The 12011-nt window shown below is 38.2% G+C and overlaps 2 protein-coding genes across 3 annotated transcripts; one reads left to right on the forward strand and one right to left on the reverse strand.

Moving 5' to 3' along the window:
- The first annotated feature begins 1064 nt into the window (after positions 1-1064).
- Positions 1065-6861, forward strand: LOC149009955 (nuclear transcription factor Y subunit A-10-like). 2 transcript variants are annotated; one of them, XM_089161461.1, is made up of 6 exons: positions 1065-1318; positions 1884-2130; positions 3762-3880; positions 3997-4065; positions 5185-5325; positions 5897-6861. In XM_089161461.1, exons 2-6 carry the CDS (start codon positions 1941-1943, stop codon positions 6296-6298), a joined length of 921 nt encoding a protein of 306 aa, XP_089017587.1. In that variant the 5' UTR covers positions 1065-1318; positions 1884-1940; the 3' UTR covers positions 6299-6861. The 2 variants fall into 2 exon arrangements, with proteins under 2 accessions (XP_089017587.1, XP_089017586.1); XM_089161460.1 differs by lacking the exon at positions 1065-1318 and adding an exon at positions 1328-1476.
- A 479-nt stretch (positions 6862-7340) lies between these two features.
- Positions 7341-11639, reverse strand: LOC149009956 (uncharacterized). Its single transcript, XM_089161462.1, has 3 exons — positions 11154-11639; positions 7807-7914; positions 7341-7724 (listed from the first exon to the last, which is right to left on the reverse strand). Exons 1-3 carry the CDS (start codon positions 11454-11456, stop codon positions 7413-7415), a joined length of 723 nt encoding a protein of 240 aa, XP_089017588.1. The 5' UTR covers positions 11457-11639; the 3' UTR covers positions 7341-7412.
- Positions 11640-12011: the final 372 nt, after the last annotated feature.

Raw genomic sequence — 12011 nt, forward strand, 5'->3', positions numbered from 1 at the left:
TTGATCTTCATTATGGAATGGTCGATTTCCACCAAGATGTAACTAACTTATTTAATTAAGAGAGGTTTTTGTGTTATGATTAAAGTTGGAATTGGGTAAAGGGTAGGATGGTGGTCCAATTAGAAGATCCTAAGATCTAATAGAGTCCCAGGACCCATTTATTTCTTGAAAGTAGTTTGAAGTTATTCTGAACCAGGAGTTTTTTCTGGTGGGATTTATTGGTTTGGCATCAACTTTAAGCTTTCTTAGTTGAAGCTGAGAGAGATAAGAGATATGCTTTCTTTCACTTTTGGCTTTGGGGTGTTCATCGAGGTGAGGAATAGTGGGGTTGAGAGTTGAATTAAATTATTTTAGTGACTTAAGAATCATCCAAAGTTCTAAAATCAAACTTCTCTACCTCCACCATTACCCTAGAAAAAAAAACTTTCTCTGCCTTCATTGGACATTGTCAGCTAACAGTAGCTTCAACTCAATGCAGGTTATTGGAGCTGACTCTGCTCTAGCATGGCGTAGCTTGAAGGACCTTGGTATCTGAACCATGGTTCAAGGGAATCAACTAGTTTGAATAATTGATCAAACCAATTATTATGGGAAGCCCCACAAATCCAAACTTGGATTTCATCATGTCAAATGTAATTTCAGCAAGAATGAATGCTCTTGCTTGAGCTTGACCATCTAAGAATGAAATCAATCCCTTTCATAGAAGCTCAAGACACACCTGACTACAATTAAAAGTTTGAGCCAAAGTCAAATTTGGCTTGTGAGAAGAGCTCAATTTGAAGTTGAGATGATCCATCCGGAGACAGAGCATATCCATGGAGGCATACGTGGACCATATGATACAGGGACCATAGATGAGTCATAAATCATAATCCCTCTACATATTAATTACTTATCTTTAGACAATTGTCATTATTAATGCCTATTGGTCTTCTTTAGTTTGTGATAATCATGTGTTGCCTAGTTAGGCCATTTCCCAAATACTTTTTCCTCAATTAAAAGCTTAATAGATGGAGCCAAAGAAGACATAGCAGTTTTTTGTTATCCTAAAAGATTAACTTGACTTGAACTGAAGATAGGCATGGGAAAAATTACAATTTTTTTTGGTTCAAAATAGTTATATAAATTAGAACATATCTTAGATGAAAGAACAGGGTTTTCACTTGTATATGGGCAAAGGGCATATCCTCTTTCCTATGCCCAAGCACCGAGTTACAGTCCTCTCTAAACACTTTCATGAAAGCTTCAGCCCATTGGTCCCTGTAATATAATTCCACGTTCCAATATATAAATCCTCTCACCACTTGATATTGTACAGGTACACGCTCCTGCCAAATGGGGTTTTCTCCTTATGCTTAGGCTGGTTCAACAATTAAACATTTGAAAGGAGTCTTCCTTCCCCACTCCCTTTCCTTTCCTTTTCTTCTCTTTCGTTCTTACAGTGTCGAGTCTTTCAGTATTGACTTTCCTTACTGAGTAAGTAGTCTTCTTTTCTTCATTCATGGTCTTTTTCCACAGGGGTTTCATTTGTTTCGTATAATGATGGAAGGTTTCCTGGATTTCTTAAGTTAAGTGGCGTATAGTGAATTGCAGACTGCTCTGTTCTCATCTCATGCGTTTTCTTGGGCAAAATTGAAATGATTTTTGTGTGTTTGCTCTGAATAGTGTGCAATTAATCGAAAATTTGTCTTGTTTGAGCAAGAAAAGGAATTTAACATAATTCTCACCTCTTCCAGCCTGATATCTGGTCCTGTTCATTTACTTGTTTTCTTTTCATCTCTCCATCTATGTCCCTTTTAGTTGGGTCGGGGTATCCATTTGGTTTCTTTTATTTGTTTCTTTCTCCTTTTGGGAAAATTTGTGATTGGAACTTTGGTTTGCAGGTGAGTCAATTGGACTTGAAAATTCGGCAGTTCAAATTATTACATCCGTGGGTATCTATGATGGAGACTATTTCTGCCAAAGAACATGGAAGCAACTTCAATAATCCCATTTTTCATCTGTCCCCGGTTAATTCTGTGCCTTGGTGGAGCACTCAGCCGGTTTACCAAGCTACTTCTCAACAAGTACAGCGTGCGACAGGCCCTCTGCCATTTAAGGAGATCAACAGTACCGCTAGTATCTTTCCTGGTAATCTTCTTACCTCTGCTATTTGGGATTTTGGATATGCCGTACTTGCCATTTTGGTGCTTTCTTTAGCAGTAATTTTGATTGAGCATTGTTTTAAGATTAATTGGGTCATTCATCCTGGAGAGAAAAACATTAATTAGGTTTGTCATGTGAAATCGAAAAATTCTATGCAATTATCGCCTTTGGTTTCGACTTTCCTGTCAATTTTTCAAAATAGATTGCATGGTCTCTTTGTTTCGTGATAAACATCTGCAGTTTCCCTTTCTTGCATGGCTGGACCAATAGGAATCATGTGTTCGGAGGAGCTAGAACTTCACTATGTTTAGTGAAGGAATGATTTGGACTTCACAAGATTGACCTACTAGTTAGGTTCTAAAGTCCACAAGATTATTCCTCAATTTCCAAAACTCAATACTGAAGTTTATGTAGAAAGTGTAGCCGCTGAAGGTGGTTCAGGACAGCTGGTTAACAGTTAAAAGGGCATAAAAGTGATGGTCTGGAATTGATAGCTTATGGATTAGCATTAGCATGGCACTGTTTGATTGGATATTGGAAGGTGTATTTCAGGGGAACTGTGTATAGTGGATTTTGTGGAGTTCTTGACTTAAAATCTAGGGGGTAAAGGAGAATAATTAAGGTAGTATTCCAGAAGTGCAGTATGTTATTTCCACCTTCAATCTCTCACCTAGTTAAAGCTTCAGTCACATGACTCACTGGAAGATTAATAGCCAGACCAAGCAACTGATGGACTAAAATCTGGAGCCAATAGTCAATATACTAGGTTTGAGAGGACTGTCATCTTCATACTTGTTAATGTGGAGTTACAGCTTCTTTGCTCTTCAGAATTATGCCACACATGGTTCAACACACACAAATATATTTAACCTTCAGTCATTTGGAAAACTAACAATGCCTTTAGATAATTAATTCCCATGTTATTTATTCCTTATATTCCTATTAAGTTTAAAGTTTAGCTCATGATGATCAGATTATCTCCTAGTAAGCTTGATGCCTAATATGTTCCTCTGTAAAATTTTATAAATCTTGCCAATGAGAACTATCTGCAACTGATCTTTGTGTTAATCTGGTAGCTGAATTGAATTTGTTCAGCTCCTTTTCTCCTCTTGGATGTGACAGAAGTTTTCTCTGTATGCCCTTGGTGGCACCGAAGTTTTATTAAAGGGTGGCAATATGTTCTGTTTGTTATAACGCGTGGGGAGTAATTGCGGTGTTTTGTGTAAGTACTTGTTTGATTTATAATGTTATTTGTAGATGTCTCTTAGTCCATCAAAATTAAAGAGAAGAGGTATATTAAGGCCCAGATCTGGCAATACTTCTGCTAAACTTGTGACTTTCTCTCGGTGTGTGAATTTTTTCCCTGAATACAACAAGAAATAGTCTAGTATGTTCCTTCTTTTATCCAGTTTTCATTTTATCTTATCCCCCCCCCCCCCCCAACCCCGGATATTTTTTCTTTGAATACATCTTTGACTTTAAAGAAAAAGAAAGAGTCAGAATAGGTAATCACAAACTTTCAGACATTGTATGGATATGTACCCACCATTTGCGGTGCTCCTGGTAACACTGGGCGGCACAACTCTTATTTTACCGTCTGAGAATTTCTTATTCAGGTGATGGCAAAGACAATGTGAAGGCGCAAAAAGCTCAGCAATTTTCTTCAATATTATCTCAGCAATCTTCTTTGCCTGAGTATCAAGCTTCTGTTGAACTAGGACTTGCGCAACCAATGGTTATTTTCCCATTTAGCCTTGTGCTTTGATCATTCGATTTTAATTTCTTGATTACCAGTAGTTTGGATTCAGATGCTGATATACTTCTCGTGTCTCTCTCTGTTGCCATCTGTAGGTTTGCACAAATTATCCCTATATGGATCAATGTTATGGTGTGTTCACAACCTTTGGAGCTCAAACAGCGGTTGGTTTTCTTTCCCCACCCCCACCCTGACCCCTGAAAAAAGAAAAAGAAAAAGCTCTTCTCTTCTCTATAGAAAATTCATCAAAAAAACTTTGCCTTCGTCATGCTGTATGACAGATTTCAAGTTCTGGAGTTTCTTTTTCTATGGTCCTTGATAGAGCTAAGCAGCTCAGTTATACTGCATATCTTGATGGAACAGACAAATAAATATGTGTTGGACAAGTGACACCAACAGAGCAAAGATACTGGATGATCCTGCTCGTGAAGGTCTTTCCTTCTAACAATAGGGTTAGTTAGGGGCCTACCAATTCTGAGGGATAAGAACCTTTAAGTCTTGGAGGTCACGAAGACCAGCATAGCATGAAGTATTCATATAATTGGCTATGAAAGAAACACCTGAAAGAACTAATACAAATACATTATTCAACACAATGAAGACAATGACCAACCCTATTAACTTCCTTTTTCTAATAACAGAATTGAGGCCTAACCTCTTAGTGGATCATAGGCATAGTATATTTTCTATAGAGCATGATAAATTTGAAGCTAATACCCAGGTTGAATTTCTAATTGTTTTCAGGATTTGTATTTTACAAGATAATTGAACAATTCTAATGCCTGTACATGATGTTGGGAATTGAAGACTTTGTAAATAGGAAATCTAAAAACCAATTAAAAAAAATCTTGCAGAGTTACTCCTCAACAGGTATGAATAATTCAAGTTTACCCAATCTAGATTTCTCAATACTGTTCTAGAATTCCAAAAGAGATTAAGCATAGGCATTCCATAATTCACGGATGCTGTGCTACAGACTTCTCATATCTGTGAGAGTTTAACCAAATACAGGATGGGTAGAATTATGTATCCATATGTGCAAAAACGCAAAAAGGAGATGTTACCTGGATATATTATGAGAATGAACTGGCTAATATAGCCTAATTTAAATGGCAACATGGCTAAACTTATTGATATTTGAGTTTTACAGCTCTTCAGTTATTTGTCAGTTATGTTTTGTGTCAATAAACTAGTCTATGTCACTAGCTTTAGTTTTTAATGAGTCATAATTATATTTGCCTGAGCATATTGGCCTAATTCCTTCCTGTTTCACAATGATTCAGGGCCGCTTGTTATTGCCATTAAGTGTGACAACGGATGATGGACCTATTTATGTAAATGCTAAGCAATACCATGGAATCATTAAGCGCAGACAATCTCGTGCAAAGGCTGAGTTGAAGAAAAAAGTGTTGAGAAATCGAAAGGTTCAGTTTTTAAACCTGACTGAACATTAGAATCAGATCCCAACCCCAAAGAACATTATCATTTGTGGAGTTATTGTTCTGTTCCTCTTAAATGACCAAATATGTTATGCTAATGATCCAATGATTAGTTGGACAGCCAGTGCTGATCCCTATGTGGATCCTTAGGGATTGGAACCATGTCATAGAATTATGCTGATACTAAGATGTGGTTGGCTAGAGACTCAAATGTGACTGCTTGATCACAAGCATTGACCTTAGGAAAATTTACCCAAGAACATTCCTTTTGGACTACCATTTTGCTACTGTACCATTCTGAGCCAGTGCAGAATAGCTGCTCTTGAGACTCAAACCTGGACAAGTTCCCTGGCCGTCTGAACCTTTTGCCATTGCTCCAACCAACAGCCCCAGGGTGTTTAGTTTGGAGGTTACACCTAAAAAACTTCCTCTGTTTATGACTTCTGTAGCATGGTTTGTAAATCATTTTTTTCAGTCCTCCTTTAATCGGTTTTTCCCTTTCTTTCTTTTTTTCACCATGTTGCACTGACCTAGGCTCAGATTCTATTTTCCACAGCCTTATCTGCATGAATCACGCCATCTCCATGCACTGCGCAGAGCAAGGGGTTGCGGCGGCCGCTTCCTGAAGACAAAGGATAGAAACAGTGGGAAGGTTACTGATACTGAGAAAGCAGGTGGGAGGCAACTTTCAGATTCTAATAGCTCTCCAAGTTCTGAAGCTCTACAGTCTGAGAGTTGCAATTTAAATTCATTAAAGGAAGCATCTGGTGGTGGTTTAAACCTGTCAGGATCAGAGGTGACTAGCATGTACTCTGGCGATCTCAATCTTTTTCAGATTGATCATATGCGCCCATCTACTTTCCGCTCTCTCTCAGACATTATGGTTAGTGAACAGGGTATCAATGTTCCCAATAAGTGGGTTGCAGCCGATGGCTGCTGTGACCTCCTCAAAATTTGAATGCAGTGACGGCTTTGGGGTTGTGTTGGTTGTAGCTTCAGTTTGTCAGCTTGGGAAAGCTCTAAGGCGCGCGAGGTGAATCATATGCAAGCAACCCCGTCCCTGCAGCAGCTAAATGGAGGGGGCTCCGTTGCAACATCGTTTGTGGATGTTGCAATGGGCTCTTTTGAGTGATAGTACCATCACCATTTGGCTGTTTAAAAGGCAAATCATTCTTGGCTTCTGCATTGAGCTTCTCCTGATCACTCAGTCTGGTGGCTGAAGATGTTGCTGGAGACCTCAATGTATTGTATCATAAACGAAACTCCCAAACAGTGTTTGATCAGTTGGTGCAGTCGACTTGGTAGTTTAGGTCGTTGTGTTGGTGACAAAAACGTAGCGGACCAAAGGCTTTGGTTGGTTCTTGTTCATGTAAGACTGATTACTGTCTGTCTAAACATCTTTTAGACCATGTATTAACTTGTAAGAATATCTACTTTGCGTTTTTTGTCAAACCATTTTTGGTGTTATATATTTGCTCAGTTGTACTTGTTGCAGGCATTCTATTGACAGCGTGTAACGTATGTGGCTGGTCTGGAATTTTGAGCACATAGAAGCTTACAAAAATGATCAACTCAGTAATCAATATACCAAAAATTTTCCATTTATATCATCATAGGCCTTGGAGAAAATTGTCAACTGAGTTCTGATGTGATGCTTGTTATTTCAAAGTTCTTAAAGAGTGCCAACGGTCGCAAGTAGTCACGCTGCAGAACATGAAAAGCATAAATTCTCACCTTAATAGTCTCACGAGCACATCTTTGTCAAACTTTGGCAGCCCCTGAAAGATCCAATTCATTCAATACAAATTCTACCAGTCACAATAATTCTGAGATCTAGTGAAATTAAACTCCAGTAAGGTCAAGCAGGAGAAGAGACCATGTAGTATATAACTTTACAGGAACTTTTTAGAACCACACAGGAATGGAAAAACATCAGAATAAGTTTCCAAGGGGAAAAGAGGGACAAAGTTACAATACAATACAATGACACAAGCTCCATGCTCCAAGTTTTACTCCATGAAAGACAAGAACCATCCCCATTTGGCAAAATAGAGCAACAAATCAACCAAATATCAGAAGAAGCTGTTATACTGGCTGGTAAGGGAATTCTTGAGGTTAGAATACAAGCCATAGAGGGAGTACTGCCGCAGGTTGTCCACTTCATACCATGAGTTAAGCGAAACATAATGTTTATCCGTCCCTGAGAACGCTAACTGTATCCCAAGGCTACAGTCTACAGAGCCCCCTTGTCCTGTACAGTGGGAAGTTCTAATCGCACAATGTTGTTTGTTCAGGCAAACGAAATTAGACTTCCCTGAGCATGAAGAGCATCCGTCATTCTTCCAGTACAAGTTCTGCAGCCGACCTTTATCATATTCAAGAACCTGCATTTATATGATCAGATCAGTCCTGATACAAGCAGAACAAAAGAAGAATAAAACAGCCTGAACTGATTCCATCTCTTACCAGAGTAAAGCTGGAAACTATATAGGTACCATCTGCAACAAAAGTAGGATTGGACCTCGCTGCATATTTCCGACCCGCAAATGCTACCATGTAGCCTCCATAATTAGCCTGGATGTTCAGTAAAATTACACCATAGAGATTAAAAATCACATCAAACAGTGATAAAGATGTAGACAATCAAGAAAAACAATTGTCCTCCTCATATCTTTGGAAACTCATCCTAACACACATAGTAGAAGGCATTTACATTATCAGGGGGGTTAAACATGATGGATGCCCCAGAAACAATGAACATTGGAAATAAATTCACCCTGAATTCAAAATAGGTTCATTAACACTCCAACATCCCCAAAAAGAAGGAAAGGGCAAACCTTAAGAGTCCTTGGCGGCTAGGTTTACAGGTAATCTAGAGGTTAACAAGTAAATCATACAAAGACTTCTGAAACTACGAAAGTTGAAGATGAGGAACTAAACAGAGTAAGAAACCAATAAATATACTGTAACCTTATAAAACTTTCAATCCACCGGAAGAACAAGTTAAGGTATCTTATTTAAATAAACATGAAAATTATAAAGCGAGGGTTGTAACTTCTCTCCATTAAAAGCAAAAGATACAATGGATCTTAACAGTACACAAAAATAGTAAGAATAAATACTGTTTACTTTATAAAAATCAAATAAGTAGACACAAAAGGAAGAAACAGGACCAACGATCCACCATCCATCCACAGAGCCACCCCCCCCCCCCCCCAAAAAAAAAATAAAGAATGTTACCAACTCAAAATATTCCACTTGCTATGGACCAAATGATCAGTGATTGAAATGTTGCTTTGGTCAGAGTCTACATTCATGGAATTTTAGTTCTCTAAAAAGAATTAGAATCACACAGCTGATGTAACATATTACTTATCACTAACTTTAATTCCCCTGATTGGAAGAGAAGAGTTGATTCTCCTTGCAACCTGCTAAGAGCCTGATGCAATTGCACCAGAATAAGAGGATAAACCATTCTGGAAGCAGAGTCCAATGAAAACAAGGCCTAAATCTAGCCTACAGGACAAAGGCTTGCAGTTTGCAGTTGCACCAGACACTGAGAAATTACAACTCAATAGTTCATTATCAAATCTGAATATCATTAGAGTTGCATTCACATAAATAAGAAAATAAATTGAGTTGCATTCATATAAATAAGAAAATAAATACCCATATTCACCCCTAAAACATAAATTTGCTCAACTAAGTAAACAAAGGAGAGCAAGTTATCTTAACTAGAAAAACCCTACATGTGAATGTTATACTGGGGTTACCTCTTACAAATTGGTCTCTTTAAGTAAACCAACATAGGAAACAAATTAGCAATAAAGAAACTAATATCCTGTCTAGGTTTCCCACAATATTAGTTTAAGGAAGCCAGAAAAACTTTCTCTTGACTGCAAACTGCATTACCCTATACATGTCAGGAAAGATATTTGTCTTCATTTAATACATCTCAGCAGGATTAACAAGGGTACGAAAATCTTATAAGCCAGACAAATAAAGGAAATGTATGCGAAAGAGAGATGACTGCACATCAACGTAACAGCTGTTCCTTTATAAAGGGTAGAAAGCTTGTGAGCCAGACAAAAATGGGTGATGAGAAAGAGAGGGGAAGAGGGGATGACTGCACATAATTACATTATTATTGCCTACTTGCTACATGACAATAGTAGCATTTGGTTGAAGCAATCACAAATATTTACTGAGGCGTATGGAGCTCTGCACACCCTTATATTCCAATTTGTGAGACAGTTATGCTAACTTGGAAAAAGGTCCTGTTATGGCTTATTGGGGTGTATAGCACAGAAATAATATAATCTTCAAAGTTTCCTGTAATGACTTGGGGTATACAGGACAGAAATAATAGAAGACAAGAAGGAAACCTTTTCTAAAATTAGACTTTGTAGACGAGTTTTCGATAGGATGAGCTCATCCAAGAACTTGTAGCAGCGTGGAATCCATCAACTCTCTGGCCAACCCATACACTATCTCTTCTTCCAAACTACACAAACTTGAAAATGAAACCCAAAAACTGAGTGATTCCAAAGGCATACATCATAGAACTTAATTAACATACCCAACCCCAAATTGCAGGGACTTCAGATAGAGAATTAGCTTCGCTGATGTAGTGTTATTCACATAAGTGTGATTGCTATAAGTCGTTCTATCTCAGTGGGGATCATATTCATCCAGAAACTTCTCATATTGAAATCAGTAGGATATTGACACCGCTTCAATAGCAATTTTTTAATCAAAAATTTATACCAAGTGAAGAAGTATGAAGAACTGGAAAAAAGAAAAAGGAATTTCTGGAAGCTGTTCTAGCACTCCTTAAACAGAAAGCAATTGAAGATGTAAACAGAAGCAGCATCTGCAATTTCTTCAATAACAAGAACTTTACTTGTTTTGACCATGACAAAATTATAAAAAAGTGAAAACATCAAGCAACATACACCATCCGGAGAATAAAGATGCTCCATAGAAATATATAACATATCAAATAAGACCCCCACAATCTGATTATTTGATACATCAGCTTGACTTGGTGATTTGCTCGTACTCTTTACATTCTACACCTTCATTTAAACGTCACCGATTACTAAATTGAAGTTTTAAAAACAAAAATAAAACCCTTGACATAAACCATAGTAATTCCTATAATGGTACTCTAAACCTTAAAAAATTAATCTCAGCTCCGGCATATTACATGCAAAATGGTAGCAGTGTAGCATCTAATTGTGATAGACTACACCAGAGTTTCAATCAGCAGAGAGGACTCAGATTATCAATAGCATCGAAAGCTAGCACTAAACAAGAAAAACGCAAAAACCTCAATCAGTAAAACGCAAACACCATAAACTGTACGGGGAAAGAAAATATTAACAACAAAGGGAAGGACCCATAAACAACGAGAGTTGTGTGATAGCATTCAAAAGGCCAAGTCCCCATTGCCTGGTTTAAGGTAGAAGTAGAACTACAGAACTTGGCAATCGAATTATGAGGAGCAACTCACTGATATTTTTGCATTGACCAGTGGAAACTCTCTCACCAATCACAGAAATCCTTTTGCATCCACTCATTATAATGTCTATAAATGTACTAGCACACTAGAATACCAAGATCTCCATATCCTCTAAGCTAAATCCAATTGGAAAAAATAAATCAAGATGCCAAACCCTGGTAGGCACTTTAAAACCCTAGACATTAGGTGCCCTCGATCATCATTAAGACGGCATAAACAAAAGAAGTAGATTTTCAAAGAATAAAAAAAATCGCAGAACCAGATCGAGAAGATGATCATAAAAGCGTACCGGAAAGAAGTTTTTGGTGGTATTGATGGTTAGTAAAGAGATCTCGTCGACCTTGGGCCTGAAGACTGCGAGCTGAGAGCTGGCAGAAGAGAGACTGAGGCGTCGATCGCAGGGAGAGAGCTGAGAATGGCTATAGTTGAAGGAATTCCTCGAAGCAAATGCGATCCCAAAACTAAAACCATCCCCTCTCTGAACCGTGGTGTCTGCACAAGGCTGATACACATGATTCGTATTCTCGGCATCGATCAATACAGCCATCGCCAACACCATCGCAGTGAGCGTGGTCAGCATGTTCATCTTCATGGTCCAGTGAAGAAAATTTCAACTTCAGTTCCTGTTTCCTTTCTCCTATATTCTTCCCCTGCCGAGTCCAAGACACAGGTTCTCCGTTCTCAACAACAAGGGAACTATCCGTACCCCTTAAGCTTTACTTTTCAGCTAACCTCAGGTCCTCCTCACCTGCAAGCTGCAAGTGCAAAAGAGGGTATAGTGGGAAAACCCAAAAATATAAATTAACCCCACGCCGGCCACGCAACACGTTTTTTGTCCGCCGGCGTAACCTTAGAACCAACGGAAACCGCTGGATTGGAATCCAAATACTTGTCCATTACCTACAGCGTATCTCGTGTTGCCTACTGGCGGCTCCGACGTCTAGGAAGCATCACAAACGAATATTTTAAAAGGAAAAGAAGCTTTATTAACTAATAATAGCCAGCTAAAATATAGCTGCTAATACATCTTCATCGGCTATTATCTCTTTTTCTTTCTTTCTTTCTTTTATTCTTCTTTTTTTTTTTTTCTTAATGTAAATTTTTTTTTTTTTTCTCTAGTCAAAATGCGAAGGGAAGAATAGGGTGT

Source organism: Hakea prostrata, chromosome 7, assembly GCF_041222555.1.
Source record: "Hakea prostrata isolate BN-2017 chromosome 7, UWA_Hpros_2, whole genome shotgun sequence".
NCBI classification, from domain to species: Eukaryota; Viridiplantae; Streptophyta; class Magnoliopsida; order Proteales; family Proteaceae; genus Hakea; species Hakea prostrata.